Raw genomic sequence first — 22,648 nt, 5'->3', positions numbered from 1 at the left:
AAAGCGAACCCCAGGGCTTTGTCCCTGTAGGAGGTTCAACCATTCATGATGCTGACTGTGAATAGATGCAGGATTTGTAAAATAAAGGATCCCAACTGTCTTTCTTTATTGTTTTCACTCAATGGAGAGTGGCTTCAAATTAGAAATTCAATTTGTCAGGTGTTGGTGAATCTCTCTGTGCTTTCTCCTCGAGATGAGGGAAAGCTTAATTATCTGTTAATCTGAATTTAAGGAGAGTTTAGGTTTGAAATCGTCTCTCTTCAAATCCAAAGCACAAAATCGGAGTGGAGACGAACAAGGCTGCTTATGTGACGGAGAGCAGAGCTTTCAGTCTCCACCTTTGTCTGGAGACAAGAATGTTCATTCATGAGGCAGAAAAAAATCCCTTATATGACAAGTGACATTCCTTCCACTAATCATCATCATGTCAGTGTCAGTGTCGCTCTGTGCTGCTGCTGCTGTTTTGTGCATCGCTTCACTTTTCACTGCTGCTGCCTGAGTCACAAATCTGCAGCCGTGTCCCTCCTGCTGCTGCTGCTGCTGCTGCTGCTGAAACAGAACAAGTATCTCCAAGGTCAGAGGGAGGACGGGACTCAAAAGGCAGAAATATTTCCTCTCTGCATGAGTGGCCTGACGTGAATGAATGACCTGCACCAAACCAACTAGTTTAGCAGGTAACGCAACCCTGAGATTCCTGTGAGAATCCTCTGTGGTTTCCGAGTTGACACATAGCTTCACTCCTGCTGGAGCTGATTGGATTTCTGCTCTTAATCACTTGATCACATTTGTCCTGTAGTTGTTGGCTGTTTTCCCTCCGTCAGTGTGTGTGTGTGTGTGTGTGTGTGTCCGTTGGACCGCTGCCACCTCCACCGATCAGATTTATCACCAGAGAACTTCACTACATTACACCTTGATTACCTGCATTTTAAATAAATAACTTTCACCCTAAGTGTTCTCAGTCTTTTCTCCATCATGTGAACCATCCCCACCCCCTGCTCAGAAAAATAAGAGAACGTGTAGTCAAGCTTGCAGAAGTGAGCAGGAAAAACACAGGAAGTGAAAAGTTAAAACTGCAGTTCTCAGGTGTTTGTACTTCAGTTTCTAGTCTCTGCTTCTTTATCCTTGTATTTATTCATCAGAGAGGATTTGTAGTTTTTGCTCCAATACATTTATCGGACTATTACTATCCACTGCTCCTCCTAGTCACCAAATAATGGTAATAATAAGGTAAGACAACTTTATTCGTAAAGCACATTTGAACTACAAGGCAACTTAAAAACGAGATAAGAGATAAAAGTATAATAGCACTTTCATTGCAGGATTTTTCTTGCAGTGGAGTACTTTTAAAGTACAGTGTGTTTTTTAGTACTGCATCTGACTTGCCCCCCCCCCCCCCCGTTTTATTTTGAAAACCCTGCCAGCAGACGTGTTGTCTGCAGCTTGACGGTGAGGAGCAGAGATGCTGTAGCTGCAGATCAGAGTCGACCAGAGGCTGGAGGCTGATCCTCGGGTCAGACGCACAGGATTATTCTCTCAGTCCCAGTCTCTCTCACTCTTCTCCCTCATCCTCGGAGCGGGACCCGCCATGAGCATCGCCCGGCCGCAGCCCTGAGCAGCTCCGGGGTCCCGAGGAGGAGAAGATGCCTCATGGACCGCTCCATCGCCCCCAGTGCGCCAGTGCAGGGCTCCTCCAGCGCCGAGTGACGGAGACATGCCGCGCTTCAGCGTCAGGTGGACGGTCACCGCGCTGCTGATCCTCGGGGTCGGCGGCGCTTTCCTCTTCTGCGAGTATCTCATTTACTTCCCCGCCATCCTGCAGTGCGCCTGGCCGAGGAGCAGCCATGCGCGGGCCGGGGAGGGCATCGACGGTCGCCCGGTGGATTCAGTGGCGGTGCGCGCCATGGTGCTGTCGGACACCCACCTCCTGGGAGCCGTTGGGGGACACTGGTTTGACAAGCTGAGGAGGTAATGTCTCCATCCTCGCCTCATCCATCACCCATCCACCATTCATCCATCCATCCATCCATCCCTGCAGGAGTGATGCGTAAACAACAACAACTACACAATAATCCATGTATCCAAACGCGCAGGGAATGGCAGATGGAGAGAGCTTTCCAGACCGCTCTGTGGCTGCTCAGGCCCGAGATAGTCTTCATCCTCGGGGACATCTTCGACGAAGGCAAGTGGAGCTCACAGAAGGTAACGTCGCCCCCCTCTCTCTTCCCCTTCCCCCACTTTCTTGCTGTGTCTGTCATGATGATGCCAGGATGCAGAGGCCAGTGCTCCTCAGACATCATCATCATCAGCATCATCCTGTACCAACCAGGCCCGGGAGGCTGCGGGATTTGTGGGAAACATCAGTAAATAACAACAGCAGCAGCAGCAGCAGCCTGCAGCCTCTCTGTCCTCCATGCTCCTGCACATCCACCCCTGCTTCAGGAAAAAAAATGTCCCCCCCTGGGAACTCTCACAGCATCCATGATTGGACTGACAAAACAAACGCATCAAGTCAAAGAAAAAAGGGGAAGTGGTGAAGAGCAAGAGCAGCACAGAGAGAAATCCTCCATTAAAAAAGATCTGAGTTAAACCTCCTCTCATCCACTTTGTTCACTCGCTCATTCGTTTGTACATCTCGTCTGATTTGTATTCTGTGGAGTTTTGCGACAGCGAAGCTCGAGTCTTTCAATTTGCAGAGAAAAGAAATGGTGAAATTAAAGCTGCGACCAGTCGCTGTTTTCATGCTGATGATTGTTTGTGGATTCATTGATTTGTTGTTTGCTCCACGCACCAGAAAATAACAGGATGATGACTCGCTTTGTCTGAAATACGCCTGAAACCAACCGTAATTGAGCAAAATGCAAAGACATTCAAATTATTACGATACGAAACAAAGGAAGAAGCAAATCCTCACATTTGAGATTCTGATATTCGGCACATTTGCGTAATTAACATCTTAAACAATGAATTGATTATTTAAATGCTCTGGTTGTCATTTCAGCACTAATTAAAAGCAGCATCAGTGGCTCATTTAGCAGCGTCTGTATGAAAAACACCATGTAAACCCCACAGCGCTGATGTAATTAAAGGTCCTCCGTGTGCCGCCGCGGCCCCTGCAGGAGCCAAATTGAATCTGGAGCCTGAATCAAAGCGGAGTGGCTCAGTCACCCACAGGGGGCGACAGGGTGACCCTCAGAGACCCCATTAACTCTGATGAGCTTCCCCGGGGGGAGTTTTCTTTTCTCCTTCTTCGTATTGAAGACACACAGTGAAACCTGCCTCCGCTGTTTGTGTTGTGTCTCTGCAGCACTGGGAGGATGACGTGCGCCGCTTCCACAGGATGTTCAGACACTCCACTGACACGGAACTGGTTGTACTCGTTGGGAACCACGACATCGGATTCCATTATGAGTAAGAACGAGATGTGCGGCTTTATTGTTTTGTTGTTTCTCTTGTTCAACCTTTGCTCTGGTATTCAGGAGAAACACACGTGGCACAAAGGACTTTGATTTCTCTGCACGTCACTCGGTAAAACACCTCAGCGCCGAGGCTTTTTTGTTCCTGTTATTCGCCGTCCTAGTTCCAGAAATATCAGACAACAGTCGTCTATTTGTGCTTCACTTTGATCTGAAGAGGTTTTGTAATGAGACGAGCTGCCAAGGGAGTGTCAATAAAAGCAGCGTGTTAATGCAGCAAATAATAAGCACGACAACGGAAGGACTTGGTCAACGCTGCAGAGCCGAGGAGAATGTTTATTTTACTGACTAATTGTCAGGGACACAATGAGGTCACGTCCTCTGAGGTGTTTGGAGGAATTTGTAGATTTTAAAAAGCAAAGATTGGTGATAGTTTATATTTTAACCAAACACAGAAGTTTGTTTCCATCTGCTGGAATAAACCAGAGACTGTAAACAAAGATGGACGACACGTCTCCACTTCCTCCCACCGGCCAGAAATGAAGCCAAAAATATCCCGGATAGAAACGTTGTCATATTGCGGCAAAGACGTCACACACACACACACACACACACACTCGACCAAGCAGGAGTCAGTCTCAGCCGTCAATCATGTCGTTTCACGTTTTTAGACGTCAAATAGTGAAATGATAGAAACCATCTTTGCTTCATGTACCATCCACTAACACGGAGAAGGCAGGGTTATTGACCAATACTACACCCAGCCACCAGGGGGCCAACTAGACGCTTTGGATCCACGTTTAGGAAGCAGTCATGTCGTCAGTAATTGTAGAAAACAATACTCAGAAGAGTAGAAATGTAGATATACATGTAAACTGAAGTAAGATGAGAAAAGCAGTGTTTATGTTTTTAGTTCTTTTTTTTGTAATTAACAGTATTTTTATATTTTAGTGTGTATGTTTGTCATTTCGGAGCCCGTTTGTTTGTGGTGTTGTTGGGTCACATTTCATTCTCTCATTATTTGGAGATCTTGTGTTGGTTGTCTTCACCCCCGGCCTGTAGCAGTGTTTCTGTGGGAGACTGTTGGTGTTCATGAAACGTAAAACCCTCCCACAGAGCAGAATCTGAGGCCTGTGATGACGCTGCTGATGTGTCTCCTGCAGGATGGACTGGTTCAAGCTGCAGCGCTTCGAGAAAGTCTTCAACGCCTCCTCCACCAGGATCGTCACCAAGAGAGGAGTGAAGTGAGTGGCAGGAGGACGCAGCGTGATAATGCAGGACAAACACGTGACCCGGCAGGGCCACAGGTCACGGGTTTGATCCCCAGAGTCAGTCTGTGGCCAAATAAAAAGGAAAACTACAAAAACTGGGAAGATTAAGTTCTTACATTTTTATCTTTTGTTACAAATGGAAAAAAACAACTTGATAAGATTAAATATTTGGGGCACTGACTAAATTCTGTTTATATGTATGTGAAGTTATTGCAGGAGTATTCAGAGAGTTTGGGTGTGGACAGCTCTGTAGCTGTAAAGTGATGACGTTTGAGAAACCAGACCATGATGCATATCTGCAGCTTCACTGCAGCTCCTGTGTTTTATCGAATCCCCTCAGTTTCCTGCTGGTGAACAGCGTGGCCCTGCACGGAGACGGCTGTCCCATCTGCCAGTCGGTGGAGAAGGAGCTGATCAAACTCTCCAGAGACCTCAACTGTTCTCTGCAGGTGAGAGGAAACACCTCTGCAAGTCTGTAACACGCTTCCACACGGTCGGCAGCTGGGGGCGAGTCTCAGCCTCTGTTATATCCAGAGTGTTCGTGTGCTGACTGCTTCTCTCTCTCGAACGCCACAGATCCTCTCTCACAGCAGAGAGATGTGGAATAAAAATGTGGGCTGATGTTTCAGGAGTGGACGAGACAAGTGGATGAATTCTTTATGTCGTCTCCTCCGCAGAACTCGCAGCCTGGCGGCGGAGCGACGGACGGCTGTGAAGGCTCGCAGCTCTATCCTCCCACGTCCCCCGTCATGTTACAGGTAAACCACACGTGAGCTCGCTGGATGCTCTGGCTCTGATCCGCCTGAAACCCTGGACATCTCCTCATGTCTCCTCACGTCTGCACCAACTCTCTTGAAAAGCTCTGGATTCAGAAAAAGAGCCTCAGAGGGTTTAAAAAAAGTCTCATTCACAAAGATCCTGGATATTTATGATCACCTGTCGTTAGTGACAGTGGACTGTTGGGAGGAGGTTGTTAAGACTTTTATTAATTACTCGTTTATCTCTCTGATCATTCTCCATCTCTGCGACTGTTTGGTTGTGTTGTGTGTCTCTTTGTGTTTATTTTGTCTCTTGTTCATTTTCTGTTTGTCTTACTTTCCTCTGTGTTGGTTTTGCGTCTCTTTGCACTTTGTTTTGTGTCTTTTTCATCATTTTGCATCTCTCTGTTCATTTCATGTGTTGCTGTGGTCATGTTGTGTCTCTTTATTATGGAAATCTAAAAATGATTGAAGATAAATCTGAGGAGGATCAATGAGTAATTATTAAGTCACAAGTAGAAATTCAAAATCACAAAAAAACAGTCTAATTATTTAAAGAAGCTTAATGTTGAGATGCTACAGGTTGTATTATTGGATACGCACCAACATCAGCTCTTCACTTGAGAACCTGACAACAGCAGCTGACTGATTGTTTCAGGTTCTTGGTTTAAAAAGCCGTCATGTGACTTGTTCTTAAAACTAAAACCTGAGGTTCTGCGGTTTTACTCAGTGTTACTGTGAGAATTTCAACCGTTCTTCAGACTAAAGAGAGAAAAGTTTGAACTCCCACACTCTGTCAGCAGCGAGTTCACATCAGATCCATCACTTCAGTCACAGACCTTCATCAAACGACACCTCACGACGCTGCATTTTTAATAAGGTGTCGACAGTCTGCAGGGATTCAAACTTTCTTTAGCATCAGTTCATTTTGCCTTCACACTTTGAAAATTACACAGAACTTCATTTACTCAGTGCAATGAAAATATCAACTTTTAATACATTTGTAAATAAAGTAAATTCATTAAGCTGCGACACAGAAAACTATATCAACATCATCAACCTGAAATCTTCTTACTCAGCAGATCTTATCTTTACAAATAGATGAATCTTGTCTAAACAGAAAACAAAAATGATGTAAAACTAAGACATTTTTAAATTTGGAATCAATGAATGAATATTTTTCTTGATAAATGATAATCCAGTCGCCTAATCGTCAAAATTGTTGAAGTTTAAACTGATGGACTCTTTCAACACTGGAGTTTATTCTAATGTGTGTTATTTTTCTACATGTTTTACTTTAATATTAGAACATTCTACTGTTTATTTAAAAAAAATCACATCCAAACATGATTAAAAGAAGAAAAGCTGTGAGCTGAATGAATGTTTCCTGCTCTCCAGCACTATCCTCTGTTCAGGGTGAGCGACGCCGCCTGCACAGGACAGGACGCTGCACCGTCCGAAGAGCGACACCTGCTGTTCCGAGAGAAGTACGACGTGCTGTCGAAGGAGGCCTCGCAGAGGGTGAGTTACTCTGCAGTCTCATCACATCCCACCGCCTCTGCTGGGGTTCTGTCAAAGCTCAGATCAGTTCTGAGGCACATTCATCCAGCTGAAATACAGTGACAGCGACCTGCTGCTTCAGAAGCCGCCGCTCGCAGGAAGCAGCAGATGGTGGCGGTGATGAAAGTGATGATGTAAAGCAGCAGCAACCGCTCTGTGGGCCTGATGTTCCTCTCTCTCCTCAGCTGCTGCAGTGGTTCAAGCCGCGCCTCATCCTCAGCGGACACACCCACAGCGGATGCGAGGTTCTCCATGACAACAAGTACCCAGAGATCAGCGTGCCGTCCTTCAGCTGGAGGAACAGGAACAACCCCAGCTTCATCCTGGTGAGAAACAAGCCACGTGTTTCAAACCGCTCCATCGCTGCACAACACAGACAACGACACTGATGAGACACAGAACATGAAATTACTCGACCGTGCGCTCGTGTTGAATTTGTAAAGTTATTTTATTCAGAAATAAACGGACATCAATTCTTCAACAGTTCTCATAAATGACAAGTGATCTACTCAACACTTCATAAACAAAGACTTAAAGAAATGTTGTGTGATTGTGTGAATTATGAGCCTGTGGTTTTTATATTTTCCTTTTACGTGTCATCCTTCTGACAAGAAATAATGATGATATACTTATACAATACAGATTATTGATGATTAATCAATGATTCTGCACAAGAGGGGAAACAAAGTTAAAATAATATTGAACTTGATTATAAATATTTCTGCTTTTCATCACATTATGTATCAGGTGATGATACTTTACTTATTTATTACTGTTTTAATGATGACGTCACGATTCCCTTTGCTGCTGAACCTGATGAAAAGGATCATCTTATTTTATCTCGTCTTATAGTTGGATAGTGTTTCCAGACTCTGGTAGCAGGTTGAGGGCAGTAAGTCAAATTGATTATTGATTGATTGATTGATAGTTGATCGTATCTCACCACAGCTTCCACACTGACTCCTAAACAGAAAACCAAACAAATATGAAACAACGACGTCAGACTGAATAATGAAGTGAACATTAACTTCTCATAACTAATAATTATCTCAGTCCAAAACCAAACTGAGAAATATTTAGATGTTCAGTCAGTATTGTGATGTTATAGTAAATATTGCCCCCCCCCCCTCCCCAGGCGTCGGTGTCACCGGGCAGTTACGCTCTGTCCAAGTGTTTCCTGCCGGAGGAGAGCACGGTGATCGGCGTGTACTGCTCGGCCGGCGCCTTCATGCTGCTGCTGTTCCTGGCTCACTGCCTGTGGATGAAGGGCCTGCTGCAGTGCCTCAGCCTCTGCCTGCTGGGGAAGCACAAGTCTCTGTGAACTGCGTTACCCAGGGTGCACCACGCTGCAGGGACACAGCCATGAAGTTTCACCTGCAAACACTTTAAGTGAAGAATCTCAAAATGTGACTTTCCTCCTGTGAACGGGGCCAAAACTCTTCATCACCATCAACCTCGACTTGTTTGTCCAAATGTTTTTGCGGAACTGTGAAGGACTTGAATATATATTTTAAATGTCTTTTAAAAGGACTCAGAGTTTATTATTTGTATCACCGGTGATTCTCTTGTGATTACAAATCCTGAGGAGTTTGTTGGAGCTTCGCTGGAAGGACCAGGCGGGTGAAGTTCTCCTGTGTTCGTCTGAATCAAGCATTGAAAATGAAGGAAGACCAATCAAATCAATCATCTGTAAATTCTCACTGTGGCTGCTCTGATTGAAGGTGTTGACGTCTCTTGGTAGTTTGTCTCCCTCACTGTGATCTGATGTGAACTGTTTCCTGTCGTCGTCCGATCACCTCCTCTTGTTTTTATGATGCATATCTGAATCTATTTATTGATGAATTTCTGTGCCAAATGTTTGTGAGGATTTTTGCCAAAATTGTTGAAGTATTTCTGATGAACTGTAAAATAAATAAATCAGAATCTAAAGGAGACGTTCTGAGTTTCATGTCGTATATATGAGAAATATTCAGACACTTTCACTGTGACTGAAACATCTTTCAAATCATTCAATCAAAGTGACTCCACTCAAACACTTTGAAAGTTCACAGAGTTCAAATATCTTTGTTTTTATATCTAATTGTCATTATCAAGATTAGACATATTTTTATTAGTTCATTCCTTTTTAACCTTCTTATTACTGAGTCTACGTTAGTTGGTGACACTTTATTTAAAAGGATGTAAAAAATAAATTCCCAATATTTAAGAAGCTAAGAAGCATTTTTGTTTAATAACTGAACAAAATCTGAAATAATTTGTGGTAGTCGAGTATTTGATTGATCAATGAAATTGCTTTAGCTTGACTCTTAATTCATTTTTGGAAATTCTATATCACATCTTTATAAATAGTTATATAAAATGAAATCTCATGCTCACTCCTGATCTTCTTAGTTACAGGCAAATATATTTACCATATAAAACTACTGTTATATATGAACTGTTTAATATGTTTTCCAAATCAAACAATTTTATGAACAAAGTCAATGTCTGTCTATTTTAAAGGTTGTGTGTTTGCTAAATGCTAAAACATCTGTACACCTGAGCAGCTAAATGCTAATCGTATCTGAAACAATAGAGAAACTCTGAATCTGATGCATTAAATAACTTTCATGAAGGTTCTAATGTTTAGTTTTTGTTGGTGTTAATTCAGATGTAAAATCATTTCAGAGGATTAACTTTTCCATTTCATCTGCCGCATTTTGTCACAATCAGTATCGTGTACTTAATACTATAAAACTACATCCTGCGGAATGATTGTACATGAATCAACAGTTTCAACTGAACAATAAAACCTTCATGAAGCAGAATCAGTTATTATTCTTAGTGTGTTTAACAAACCAGTAGCTGGATGTACTGTATATGTACGTAAGAACAATCTTAAAATGAACAATAAAATTAAAACAAACCACCTCATCTGCAACAAATCTGGACACAACTGGACACCAAGATGGAAATAAAGCAAAGTCCTCTAATGTGCCTCTTTATTTAAAGAAAATAAAAATGTCATTTAATCATCCTCCCAGGCCAAACAAAGGTTTTTGCACCTCCAGTCAGTTCACTCTCGTTTGGGGATAGACGTGTACTGTAGCAGAAGAAAAGGCTGATGCTGTTTGTACAAGGAGAAGAGCTTGTCTTGTTGGGTGCTGCTCACACATTCATAGTGCCTGTGCCATCGGGTATGGCTCCAAAGGACCAAAGAATTACTAATATTGCACGCTCTCATTTATTCATCTCCATTCTAAACATGCTTTCCTATGTGTGTATGTATACATATTTACCGTATACATACATAGGTATGTACACCTAGGCACACACATAATTAAACATGTATAATTGTACATATATATTTATATAGACCTATAAATTTACATGTACATACATTTATAAAATTTTACACACAACGCACACTCGCCCTCACATACACACGCGCACACACACGCATACACACAATGCGTCTGTGAGTCTATGTTTGTTTTATGTACACATGCGCACAGGCACGCACATCAGTACAGATCTCAGACACACTTCATATCGAAAAAACGTTGGTTCCTATTAAAACAACACCAGGTTGCAATTTGGACACTTTCAATGGATTTCCAATGTTTGTTTAAAGCTGTGAAATTCAAAAAAAAAAAAAAAAAATATTTCAAATAAAACAAAATAAAAAGGAGGATAAAATCAAGAAAAGAAAAACAAAAAAAAGGCATGGCGCTGCAACATCTGGTCTTCACTGCAGGTAAGTGGTTAATTTGCATAATGTATACAGGTTTTTAGGATTTTTTCCCTATTTTTTATTTTTTACTAAACAGCATTTCCTTTTTTTATAAACCAGAAAAAACTAAACTCTACAGAGAAAGTCCCCTACCCGCAGTCTTCCGCTGCCGATAGAGTTTGACATCAAGCTGTACAGCGCAGTCGAAAACATACTTACATCTGAGCTCATTTACAGGTACAGCCATAATCAAGGCACAAAGATCTACAAGTAGATTTGTTTTTCTTTCAATTAAGTTGTACAAAATAATATTACATTTTACAGTCTGTACAGGATAATTCAACCTTGCACAGCGTACAAGTTAACAAAAATCAAAACCAAAAAAAAAAAAAAGAAAAACAATACATTTTATCTCTCCCGTCCCACCCCGCCCTCCCCTCCCATCGGTATCTCTAAGCTAAAAGGATGGTTTGTGTGGAAAAAGGAGGCAGGTCCGAGTCCGTGGAGGCAGCAGGGCTAAGGTGCACAGAGCTCAGTCCCCTTTTCCTTCATTGAAATCCTTCTTTGCGTCGTCGCTGTCGTATTTCTGTCGTATTAATCTTTCGCTCCACGTGTCTCTCGGCCGCTCGGTCCACCCTGCAGCTCGGCAAGCTAACATCGTGACAGGGTAATAAATATTGTGATGCTACATTGTGTGTATGCTTCCTCTGGAGAAAAAACAACAACAACCAGAACAAAAAAAACAAAAAAAGAAAAGTTATTAAGGAACCTGATGCAAAGTGCATTTATCTCTTCATCCACTCTGCCCCCGCCACCCTCCCCTCGTCCTCTCCGGTTTCTTCGGCGTGCAGTCGATTTCCACGCGGAGAGAAGACGCAGGTCGGAGGGGACGACAGGGTAAAAGAAATAAAAAATTAAACGGGGGCAAAGGTCATGGTGGTGATGCCGACTTTATCCAGCAGGTGACACACAAACATAAACACACGTACATGTGCTCGCTCACATGGCATTCCTCCTACTCATCTCACACACACACACACACACACACACACACACACACACACACACACACACACACACACACACACACACACACAGCCTCTACACTGAGGTCCTGTAGGTGTGTTTTATGTTTCCACACCCACCAGTCCAGGTTCAATGACAAAGCCAAAAAAACAGAAGAACACGAAGGGGCGAAAAAAAAAAAAAAAAAAAAGGAGGTAGCCCAAGGCTTAGTGGAATGACAAAAATCAAGGCATTTAAAAGGAACAAGTAAAAGAAAAAGAAAGAAAAAGAAGCGGCACACAACAGCTTTGTTCCCCAACCTTCCTTTTACATCGGTGAAATGGGGATAAATCAGTCCCAGAGAAAAAAAAAACAAAAAAAGAAGAAGTACAAAAAGCTAAGAAGTTAAGAAGAGGAAGAGTATTTGACACACTTCAGTAGTACTTCATAGTCCTCGACAAGAGGGGTGGTCAGGGGGGTGTTGAGGGTTTCTTTGGGGGTGGAGAAGGGTGAAGGTTCAGGGTGAGGAGGAGGAGGAGCAGGAGGAAAGGTTCGTCAAGGATGCACAATGGTGGAGAAAAACACAGAAGGCTGACGGAGGCGGTCTCCCATCACAAGAGTTCGTACTGCCGCAGGTGCATTCTCTGGATGATGTCCCGGCAGTCGTTGAACACCCGCCGGATGTTCTCTGTGTCCACGGCACAGGTGAAGTGGGGGTAGCAGTAGTGTCTGCCGTCGCCGCTCGCAGTGCTGATCCGCTGAGGGGGGGGGGAGAAAGAGACAGAGAGAAAGAGAGAGACAGAGAGATCAGACGTCACTTAATCTGTGATAAGAGCAGAGGTGATGAGCTCAAGCTCCTCCAACGAGGCTCTCGTTCACTTCTCTCCCTATAATAGAGACAAAGAGTTGTACTCACACAGTTCACTCTGAAACAGTTGGTTTAGTAACAGTGAGCAGTAAATGATGGTCTGGACAATTACTAATCATTAGAGCCTGATCAATTTATCGATAGAACCTTTCAGGACATATTAGTGTCTGTGTTTGTTTGCTGATGTGAAAACTTTTATTTTACAGAATAAACCAGAATGTTACTTGGTTCTTCTAACAAGACTGGTTGTTTAAACCGGCGTCGCTCTGCAGCTCATCTAAGGACGACTTGTCCTGAGCCGTTCTCAGACACGGCCGCAGCAGGAGGTTCTCTGCATGGACACGTTGACAACAGCAACAAATCCTCCGCATTATTCAGACGAGAGGTGGAGCAGCCTGGTGCAGCAGACAGAGGCAGGAAGTGACGCGTTAACTCCGATGTGGAGATCACGAGTTCACGTTAACATCACCCGACACCGTCGCTTATCACCACAAATCTCTCGACATCTTCGTCTGTTTTTATTCTACGTGTGTGTGGGAGATGTTTGTTTTCTTTATGTTTTCTCATTTCTTGCGTCTGTCGTGTGTCGTCATCATGTTCACACATGCTCGGAGAAAATACAGAGGAACTACAGAGTCCGGCGCATGTCTGAAAGCAGCTCTGGTGAGAAGGTCACAGGGTCACAGAACTGGTTCATCAAGTTCTGCATAACTTGCGCAGGTGGTATTTGTGTTTGGCATCAACCCAGCGACGCAGAGCAGTAAACACCAAGTTATGAATTAACAGGACGAGGCTGCTCGCGGCTGAACATTCATCGTCTTCATCTCGATTCAAAACGCCCCTGACACACGGCGTGGCACTTACAAGAAACTCGTCTCGGATGAAGAACTTTGCTCTCGTCACTCTCGGGTCCTCACCAGGTTCAGGAGTTGCTGAAAGAACGACACGTTGACAGTCAACACAGATTACAACAGTAAAGCTGTAAAAAGCGTGTGAGGACATGGGGACACAAACCTTCATTTGGTATGGTGTAGCGAGCATATTCAGAGAAGTAGTCTTCAATTTTGGATTTTCCAGCTAATACTTTCTCAGCCAGCATGTCCTGCTTGTTCAGGAATAATATGACCGATATAGTGCGTAACCATCTGAAAAACAATCACACAAAAACCATTACAGGAGAGATATCAGCAGTGCAGGCACAGGGCTGTCATGTTAAAGGAACAGCTGTGAGTATTTACATGTATACAGTAAAGAAAGACTTCATCTTTCATCATCTCAATGAAGAGAAAACAATAAAAAGACAGTAGAGGTGAGTCACGGTAGGAATGACACAGCAGAAGCTCTCATGGACGTAAACTCGGCTCAGATTTCACAAACGTTTCTGTCTCACCTGTTGTTCCAAATACTGCGGAAGAGGTCCAGGGCTTCCCGTAGCCTGTTGGTGTTATTGTCTTCCCTTATTACCATGTTGTAGCTGCTGCTGGCCACCACGAAGATGATAGCAGTGACGTCTGGAGAGGAGAGGAGAGACGGACCACGTCAGGAGTTGGTCAAACTAAAGTCTTTATAGGATGTGAACCCAAAACTAACCACATGAAACAACGTTCAGTTGTGAAAACCTCTTAAATAATAGAGGACGGCTGTTTGACATCTGACATAAGAGGTGAAGTGATGCTGAAGTTAAACTGAAAATATGTGAAGATGTGAGATGTGACTGGAGGAGGTGTCGGGGGTTGATGATGAACACTGTGGCTGTTTGAAGAAAGACGAGAAGAAGGAAAAGTTTGAAATGTCTCACCGTTAAAGCACTGGATCCATTTCCTCCTCTCATCTCTCTGGCCCCCGACATCAAACATGCTGCGGAGGAGACAAAATACTGGGTCAGACACAACAACACAACTCAACGCTGCCCTCTTGTGGTCGCACAGTTCACATCTCTACTGGGACGGGCCTGAGGACGCCAGGTACACGTTGTACTGTAGTGGACCTGCCTGGCTTGAGCACATCCACACAATACTTTCTTTAAATTGTAATGACTGTTGATATATATGCACATTTTATTTAGATCACCACAAAAGATCTGTTTTCCGTCCTGAGCCAAATCTGCTCCTGACCTCAGGTCTAGTTGGAGAAAAGAGATTCTGGATCTTAATGGGACCAGTCGCGGGACATGAATAATGAATGAATGAATAAATAATATAAAGAACAGTATTATCCGCACAGACTCGGTACCCTGCGTGACCCTGGCTGGATGTTTGGAAGTCATCACAGCTGCACAACGTAGAATACACGCCCAAAAGGAAGTCGTGTCCCAGAGCTTTATATCAATCATTGGGGATGATATAATTTGATACAAAGACTCGTTTCAGATGGTAGAATAAGTCTGTTGTGTCTGCGACTGTGGAAATGGGTCATCTCATCTGACATCATCAAAGCAGTTACGGAACATTTACTCTAACCTTTATCAGCAGCTCTTAGAACTGCAGCCACTGGTCAGTAGTTTTCAGTTGGCTCGGAAACCAGACTGGTCGCCCGCAAACGATTCAAATCATATTCTAGGTCCTTTGAATTAGTTTCAGACTGATCATTTATCCTTTTCTTCCATGGTTTTATTCTGCTGCCATTTCAGACTCTGCTTTTACAGTCACCACGATCACCTGTTGTTTCTCCTCAATAACTGTTTCCTCATTAGTATATTTAAGAATCCATCCATTATCTATACTGCTATTTCTTTGGGGGGTCATGGGGGGAGCTGAAGGCAATCCCGGCTGACATTGGGCGAGAGGCGGGGTGTCTCCAGCGTTTCACAACTGGAACAACTATTTACTCTCATATTCACACCTACTGTTTCCAATAAACCTGGAACTCCCACCAGCCTGTCTCTGGACTGTGGGAGAAAACCCACATAGAAACAGGGAGACTCAGGAACACAGAAAGACCCGATCTGACCAGGATTCAAACCTGGAACTTTCTTGCTGTTAGACGACAGCGCTCACCACTGGACTACCACACCGGTGCTTCCAAGGGCATTTATTTAATAACCTATATTTCATTTTGTCAGTGTTTCCTGGATGTTAATAACAATTATGTCCAGTTAATATCATTAATTTTTCATTAAACATCCCCTGGACCTTGACAGGCTATGAATGGATAGATGAATGGACGGATTGAAACAATAACTGATAGCTGATTTATTTAAAGCCAACACATGTATTATACAGTAAAGCCTGGAACAATAGTACGTTTTGATAAAATGCCATACAGACATTTTAAAAACAGTGTTACTGCCTCAGGCTTTTCAAACTCTCAAGGATTTTGCAGATATTTTGATTGACCCCTGTTTCTGTGTCTGGGTGGGAACGGGAGATTTGGAATGTTCAAAGCAGTAAACAAGTTGGTCATCACCATTTCTTTGTATAAACTCAAAAATGTCAAAAAATAAAGGATGAATAAACATAGTGTTTCATTTTTGTTCCAGTAAAAGCTGAGCAAAAACTTACTGAAAGTTGACTTTGTCTACTTGGAACCTCGTTTCAAAAATCCCTGAAGTTAACACTCTGCAGCGTAACAGGTCCTGTGAGACATTTTAAAAAGTCCAGGTCAGTGGTGAACAATTAGAAAAAGCAGGATTTTGAAGGCTATTAAAGTAAATCTCTTAAAAAACAGATGAAAAGGAGGACTCACCTGGTCCGTTGGTGTGTAGTCGCTCTGTCTTACAGAGTCAATTCTGTCCAGGAAACTGTAAGAGAGAAACAGTAGAGACTCAGATTTAGCTCTCGGGTTTGTCTTTTTCAAAAGCCTGTGAGGAAAACAAAGATATTAAGATTAAACTACAGAAAAAATAATGTCACAACATAAGAAAACTAGGACGCACATGACAGTATTCTCTGTAAAAGCTGATTCCCAGATATACAAAAACAAACCTAAACCTCTCTCAGAAAAACATTAAGCCACTTTCACATTAAACCAATCTAAGAACAAATGAATCCATTTATATGAACATTTCCATTCTATACTGCAAATCTTCAAATCTGATCATTTGTGAAATCCCTCTCTTGTTCAGTTCATGTGATCTACAGAGAATCCTGCAAGAGGCAGCCGCCATGTCTGACTCCCTGTCGAGGCTTGACAGGCCGCTGTTAAGGCGGATGGTTACCACAAGAGGGCAGGCCTGCTCAGTCTGAGCTATTTTTGTCTGTCTCTAGCCAGAGTGATTACATAAGGTGGTTATTGTGGAGGTTGGACAGCTTGCTGTTGCCGTCTCTTCACTACAGAGAGAGCATGTGCAGCAGCAGCAGCAGCAGCAGCTCGGCCTCTCTGCAGAACAGCAAGCAGACTCAGGACAGGGCTGGAGACACACCATCACTCAGGCCCCTGGACGGTCTGGATCTCACCATGAACACACCCCAACCAGGACGGCATCAGGGCCAGGATGCATATAGCCTAAACTAAAGCCCGTATAAACACATTACTATGGTACAATAACTAAGAAATGTCATTTGATGTGACTGATGTGAACGTGTATACATTACTAAAAGAGTCCTTTGCCATTCCATAGGTCTCTTAATCACAGTTTATGTTTTAGCCTGAATCTGTTACCTACTGACTGTTGGAGTCAACAGTGGACTACATCAGGGTTTAAAACTAACTGGGGCCAGAAAGCAAAGATACCAGTGACAAAAATGACTTCCAACAGATTTAAATGTGCAACATCCAAAGGTGAGTTTGATAAATGATTAGTAGATTGACAAAAAGTTATGGGCAACCAAAAATACTATAAAAGCAAAATAAGCCCAACTACAATGGAGAGAAAGGTGTGTTATTTGTTTTCTATAAGAGTAAAGTAAGTAAAAGATTATTATTACTGAGAAAAGTTACTTGTAAAGCTCATTTTATCAGTTGGGTTATAAAATGTGTATATATATATACATATATATATATATATATATATATAGGTGATATGTTGCTATCAGAGATAATTTACTCCCAGATATCAGCATCGGTCCCTTAAATCCACATCGGCCGACCTCTAGTTCCCAGTTAGTGACTCTGGTACAAAGGACAAACCAGCTGACTGTATCTCACAATCCCTCACTTCTCAAACAACCGTCTGTGGCCTCGGAATCCCACAAGACTCCCAACATGACTGCGGCATACAAGAAACCTGACGCACGAAAGATTAGCAGTCAGGGTTTGGGTTTCTGTATGTTTCGGCCCAGGACAGTTCTCAGTTCATGTTCAAATCAGCCCTTAAAAAAGTACAACACCTAACACACCCATCTAGAATTAAATGGCGGAGAATGAATGCTCCATTATGAACCATTAGGTAACAGAGACACCGCTCATGTGCTCTCACATCGTTTCCATCGCGCAACTTTATTTCTGCCTCGCATAGTCCGCACAAAAGGAGAAGTAAGTCTATTCCTGAGAGAGCACTCCACTTTCTCACAGAGTTCATGTTCATGTGCAGGACGTGCATCTACTGTATCACCAGACACAACATACAGTACAGACAGAGAAAATATGACTATATGCAAAATGAGCTGTCTACATTCTCTTTCATATCGAAAGCTGAAGTAAATATTTTCTATTTACTCACTTTTATTAAACTGTTTCTGAGTCTTTAAGTACATGGGAAAAAAATATCACCACCGCCTAAAGTGAGATCTTAAAATTGCAATTTATTATTTTAGTGGACAGAACACTATGTATTTATTAACCAGCTGAGATACACGTGCCAGGTAATCTCCACAGGCTGATCAGAGGTCTCATCGAGTGTGTAAAATCCCCACAATGCTTTTCTTTCAGGCTGCAGAGGCCACAATCCCACTGATTTACATCCCAACCTTCCAACAGTGTTTTACTTTTTGGTCAAGCTGCAAGACTGAACTGATGGATCTAAATGTGAAACTCTCTACATACAGACACGAAACACTCAAAACCGAAACTTAAAGTCACGCTGTCTTTGGAAAATAATGTTTTGAAGACATGCTCGTATTATTTGGTACCGTGATCTTATGTGAGCAGTTTAACTTATATCTTCTGCTCGTGAATAATTTTAAGACACCAGAAGAAAAATAGTAAAAACATAAAGAAATAAACTACTTTATTAACAGCAGCAGCAGGGGAGCATATGTAGGGATCTTTGGACATGTGATAAAAATAAAACGACTTTTAAAGGTATCAGCTTAAGCATTTTTTGACATTTCACAGACTAAACGCTTTATCAAAAAAGAATCCACAGAATAATCAATGATGAATAAAACAATTAGTTGCAGCATTTCCCTCTTTAGCTCATTATCAATCAATTATACAACTAATCTAATCTAATAACAGATTCTCACAACTGAGAAATCAAACACGTGGACGGGGAAGTGTTTGCTTCGTAGCTTGAAAACAAAAAATAATAGCAAATGTTGAATGAATCATCTAAATAGATTATTTTTCCTTCAGTTAATCAACTTTAGTTTCTGTGCTTTGTGAAAGATAGAAAGGGAGTTTTGGTGGGAGATGCATGAAACAAAAAGATAACTCACACATAATCTTTTAACCGAGACAAAAAAAAAAAATCTAAATCTGAAATCAACCCAGCAACACGCAGGGATGTGGTAACTTCACAGTCACCGAACAAGCTGGGTCAAGCAAATCACATAATTAACTGCATCTATTTTTTTCAATTAGCGCTTCTGTGGAAACCAAGACGAACACAAACCGATCAGACTGGATTTGAAGAGACGTGATATAGAGAATCACATGCACTCATCTCGCCTGAGCACACACAGACGTATTCACACACAAAAACATACGACCAAACCTCAGAAACCTCCAGCTTTTGCCCCATCACTGCAACAATGTGGGGGTATTTTTAGCAAGCCTTCCTTGCAGAAACCTAGCTAGGTTATAATTACTGAGCGCTTTGTGACTGCCATGTGACAGAAGTACTATTGGTTGAGCACCGCAGAGCCAAATATAGTCCTTGTACCCAGCAAGGGAAAAAAGAAAGAGGAAAAAAAAAAACAGAACAAGGAAAACGATGTAAAAGATAACATTGATTAGCAAGTGGACGTCCAGATAATGTCTGACCAGGAGGGTTAGGCGCAGTTTTGAGTGACTTTTCTGCTCTTGTTGAAAGCTCTAAGTAAACAAACTGCAGTTTGTGTTGGTTTCTTCAGTTTCCGGACAGAACTGCTGGCAGATAATTGTGTGTTGTGGTCAGTCTAGACAAACTGGTGGATCATGAGGAATAAGAGACCATAGGATTTCATGGAAATCTATACATAATTTCCTATATATGTTGTGATTTGTCTTTTCCACTTTAAAGTCAAACAACATAAATCCAGCAGTATTCTGTCCTTTATCTTTTTATCAAGCAGCCTTCTACTATTCCACTACTATCTCGTCTCTGCCTCTGTCAGTGGGGCTGGGTCGTCTCTGTATTTAGCCAAAACACATTGTACTCGTCCTGCGGGTCAGCCTGTGTTGCTATGTATAGGCTTTGTTGTGGACAGTATCACTTGACTCGGCCTGGTCTGTCTGTGTTGTTGGCCTCATCTTTCCGTAAAACACAGACACAAGCGTGAATACATGTCGAGAGACAGTTCAGGAGAGTGTGGGTGGGGCCTCAGGACCCTCGTGGTTCAGGTCACATGTTGCTGCCCATTTAGCAGAAAAAGGGGGTAGAGGGAAGATGGTGGCGTAGGTGTTGGTGGTGATGAGGGCAAAAAAAATAAAAGGGACAGGGACACGGGTCACCCAGCTCTGTTGGGACGTCATCCTGAACCAGCGTGTTGATAAAAGCTCTTGTACCATTCCCTCACTTCTGGACCACAACAAACACACAAGCATAGCAAGCGTCATACAAATAAAACTTAGCAAAAATAGTTTAATTAAAAGATTCAAATTTGTGCCAAAATAAAATCTCAGCATGTGTCCAAAAACAAAGTTCCACTCTCAAACATTTAAAAAAAAAGGAAACAGTGAAAAGATGCAACAACGCTGAAGTAAAGCTGGAAAAACGTCCCTCTCCGACAGTCAGTCAACCTTCACACCAACCAGCAGCACCCAGCCTCATGTGCTCATTTGATAATTGGGTTGACTTTTTACAAATAGTGAACCATCTTTAATTAGCAGAGCAGAGGATCCAATCAATAGTTTCCATATTTTGAGCCGCTCAGGCCAGCATAATGGACTTTCACTTCAGTCTCCAACTGACGGGTGACAGCGCTTTGAAGCTCACTGCTCGACACGGCAGCATCGCACGGCCAAAACTTTATTTAAATCTTTCAATTTATAGGTGTACATGTATTTCTTTCTACAATATATTTACTGTAACTCAGTAGTGTTTCATATTATTTTGCCACTAACAAAGAAAACCACTTAAAGTAAAGAATAATGATATTTATTTGGATTAAACAGTCCAAATACAGGCTAGTATTTAGCCTATTTAGCCTTGCTGGGTTAAGAGACAAGCACCACCTCCACTGACTCAAAGTTCATTTACGGCAAATTGACGGTAAATGACATCACTGAGGCGACCACACTGTTTGACAAACAAATGATGTCCTGGAAGTGCAAAAGCAGAAACATGACAGTCACACAAATGACTGCTCAACACTAAACATGACACTAAGTAAATAAGACACAAAACAAACAGAATCCAGTGTTACCTTTTTAAATTGTGAGCCTGGAGCTCCAACTAACAACTTTTATTATCAGTCAGTTCATCCTTCAATTCATCTATTCATCATTCTGCCTATGAAATAATAATAATCATTTCCTAGAATCAAAGGCCAAACTGTCTGAATCCAAAGATATTGAATTTACTAGAATATAAAAAATAGAGATAAATATCTAATCTTCATATTGGAGATTTTTTCTTGTAAAAAATACCAAAACTTGGCCAATGAACCGATTATCCGACCAAGCATATCAACTCTACTTGAATCACCTCTAAAGATATATCCCCGTCAAAGTGTAATCTAATATCTCAGCTTGAAAACTTTTCCTTTGTACTTTATCTGTGTTCTCTAACAACACACCCAGTCTCTGAACAAAAACCAGCTGCACAACAAAGCTCATCGCGTAACACAACGTCGGCGGCATCGAGCTGGTCATAGCACGCACAGACACGTGCAGCGCCACACAGTGAAGGTGGAGCTGTGAAGGATCCTGGTCACCTGGTGGAAATATCTGAGCCCAGGGTTCAACTCATCCATCCAAACAGGAACACTGTGCAGTTTGCAAGATGGATCTGAAACTAGACAAATCCATCAACGGCTCAGTGGGTACTTCCTAAATATAGGAGCAAGAATGGAGACACTCCTGAAAGTCAAACCAAATCTTGTGTAAACAAAAGTGCCTGCTTTATCTCAAGGCCGCCAATTCGCCTTCCAGGGCCGCATCAACTCATGGTTTTGAAAGGTGTTGTATAAAAATGTTAAATACATCATAATGCCCTTTTGTCTCTGTTCAGTGTCTACGTTTACCATTACATTACCTCTGCTTTAAATAGACTTGGTCCCCAAAAAAAGTGTTTGAACCACAGTGGGGCCCGAGCCTCGCTCAATTCTCACACCGGAATAAACGCATGGGTTTCTCTAAATAATATTGAAGCCAGATATCAATATACTATCTATCAGCTACCGAATTAGTCCGTGCCAAAAATAGAAAACCAAGTAAAAATAGCCAAATAAACATTATCGAGCAGGTTTATTTTCTCTCGCCCACAAACAACCGCCTCTGTGTCAAATTAGTTATTTTCCGCTAGGAGATCAACTGGTGAACATGTGAAAATGAGCTTCTCCTCTTTTCCCCTAATAAAAACTCAATAACAAGCGACTAATATCAGACAGTGAAGTCAGTGTCAGTACACGTTGCACAAGTCTGAACCGAGCTTAGCAGGATGAACTGGCAGGCGATTCGAAACCAACTACACAAGAGGAAAGAAATCCCAGATGAAAATGAGTTCATTTCATTTAAGTTTAAGATTTTTAAACTTGTAGATTTTCTGGAAGCAGTTTGTAGCTGTGAAGGCCTGTGTGATGTTTGTGTAGTTTACAAAC

The 22,648-nt window shown here is 42.3% G+C and overlaps 2 protein-coding genes across 3 annotated transcripts in view; one reads left to right on the top strand and one right to left on the bottom strand.

Annotated features, from left to right (window-relative positions):
- Nucleotides 1–1,428: 1,428 nt before the first annotated feature.
- Nucleotides 1,429–8,936, top strand: mppe1 (metallophosphoesterase 1). Its single transcript, XM_020111692.2, has 9 exons — nt 1,429–1,965; nt 2,091–2,199; nt 3,305–3,408; nt 4,577–4,657; nt 5,025–5,133; nt 5,362–5,442; nt 6,841–6,963; nt 7,188–7,328; nt 8,138–8,936. The coding sequence occupies exons 1-9, from the start codon at nt 1,712–1,714 to the stop codon at nt 8,321–8,323; spliced, it is 1,188 nt and encodes a 395-aa protein (XP_019967251.1). The 5' UTR covers nt 1,429–1,711; the 3' UTR covers nt 8,324–8,936.
- A 1,030-nt stretch (nt 8,937–9,966) lies between these two features.
- The window catches only part of gnal (guanine nucleotide binding protein (G protein), alpha activating activity polypeptide, olfactory type), a 43,674-nt gene continuing 30,992 nt past the window's right edge, over nt 9,967–22,648 (bottom strand). For both annotated transcript variants that reach the window (XM_020112580.2, XM_020112588.2), the window contains exons 6-12: nt 16,272–16,326; nt 16,088–16,161; nt 14,386–14,444; nt 13,978–14,098; nt 13,602–13,732; nt 13,452–13,519; nt 9,967–12,477 (exon numbers count right to left, since the gene is read on the bottom strand). In XM_020112580.2, the coding sequence (XP_019968139.1) occupies nt 12,331–12,477; nt 13,452–13,519; nt 13,602–13,732; nt 13,978–14,098; nt 14,386–14,444; nt 16,088–16,161; nt 16,272–16,326 (655 nt within the window). In that variant the 3' untranslated portion in view covers nt 9,967–12,330. The remainder of the gene's footprint in view (nt 12,478–13,451; nt 13,520–13,601; nt 13,733–13,977; nt 14,099–14,385; nt 14,445–16,087; nt 16,162–16,271; nt 16,327–22,648) is intronic.

Source organism: Paralichthys olivaceus, chromosome 16 (assembly GCF_024713975.1).
Source record: "Paralichthys olivaceus isolate ysfri-2021 chromosome 16, ASM2471397v2, whole genome shotgun sequence".
Taxonomy (NCBI): Eukaryota; Metazoa; Chordata; class Actinopteri; order Pleuronectiformes; family Paralichthyidae; genus Paralichthys; species Paralichthys olivaceus.
This window is presented reverse-complemented; position numbering and strand designations above follow the sequence as displayed.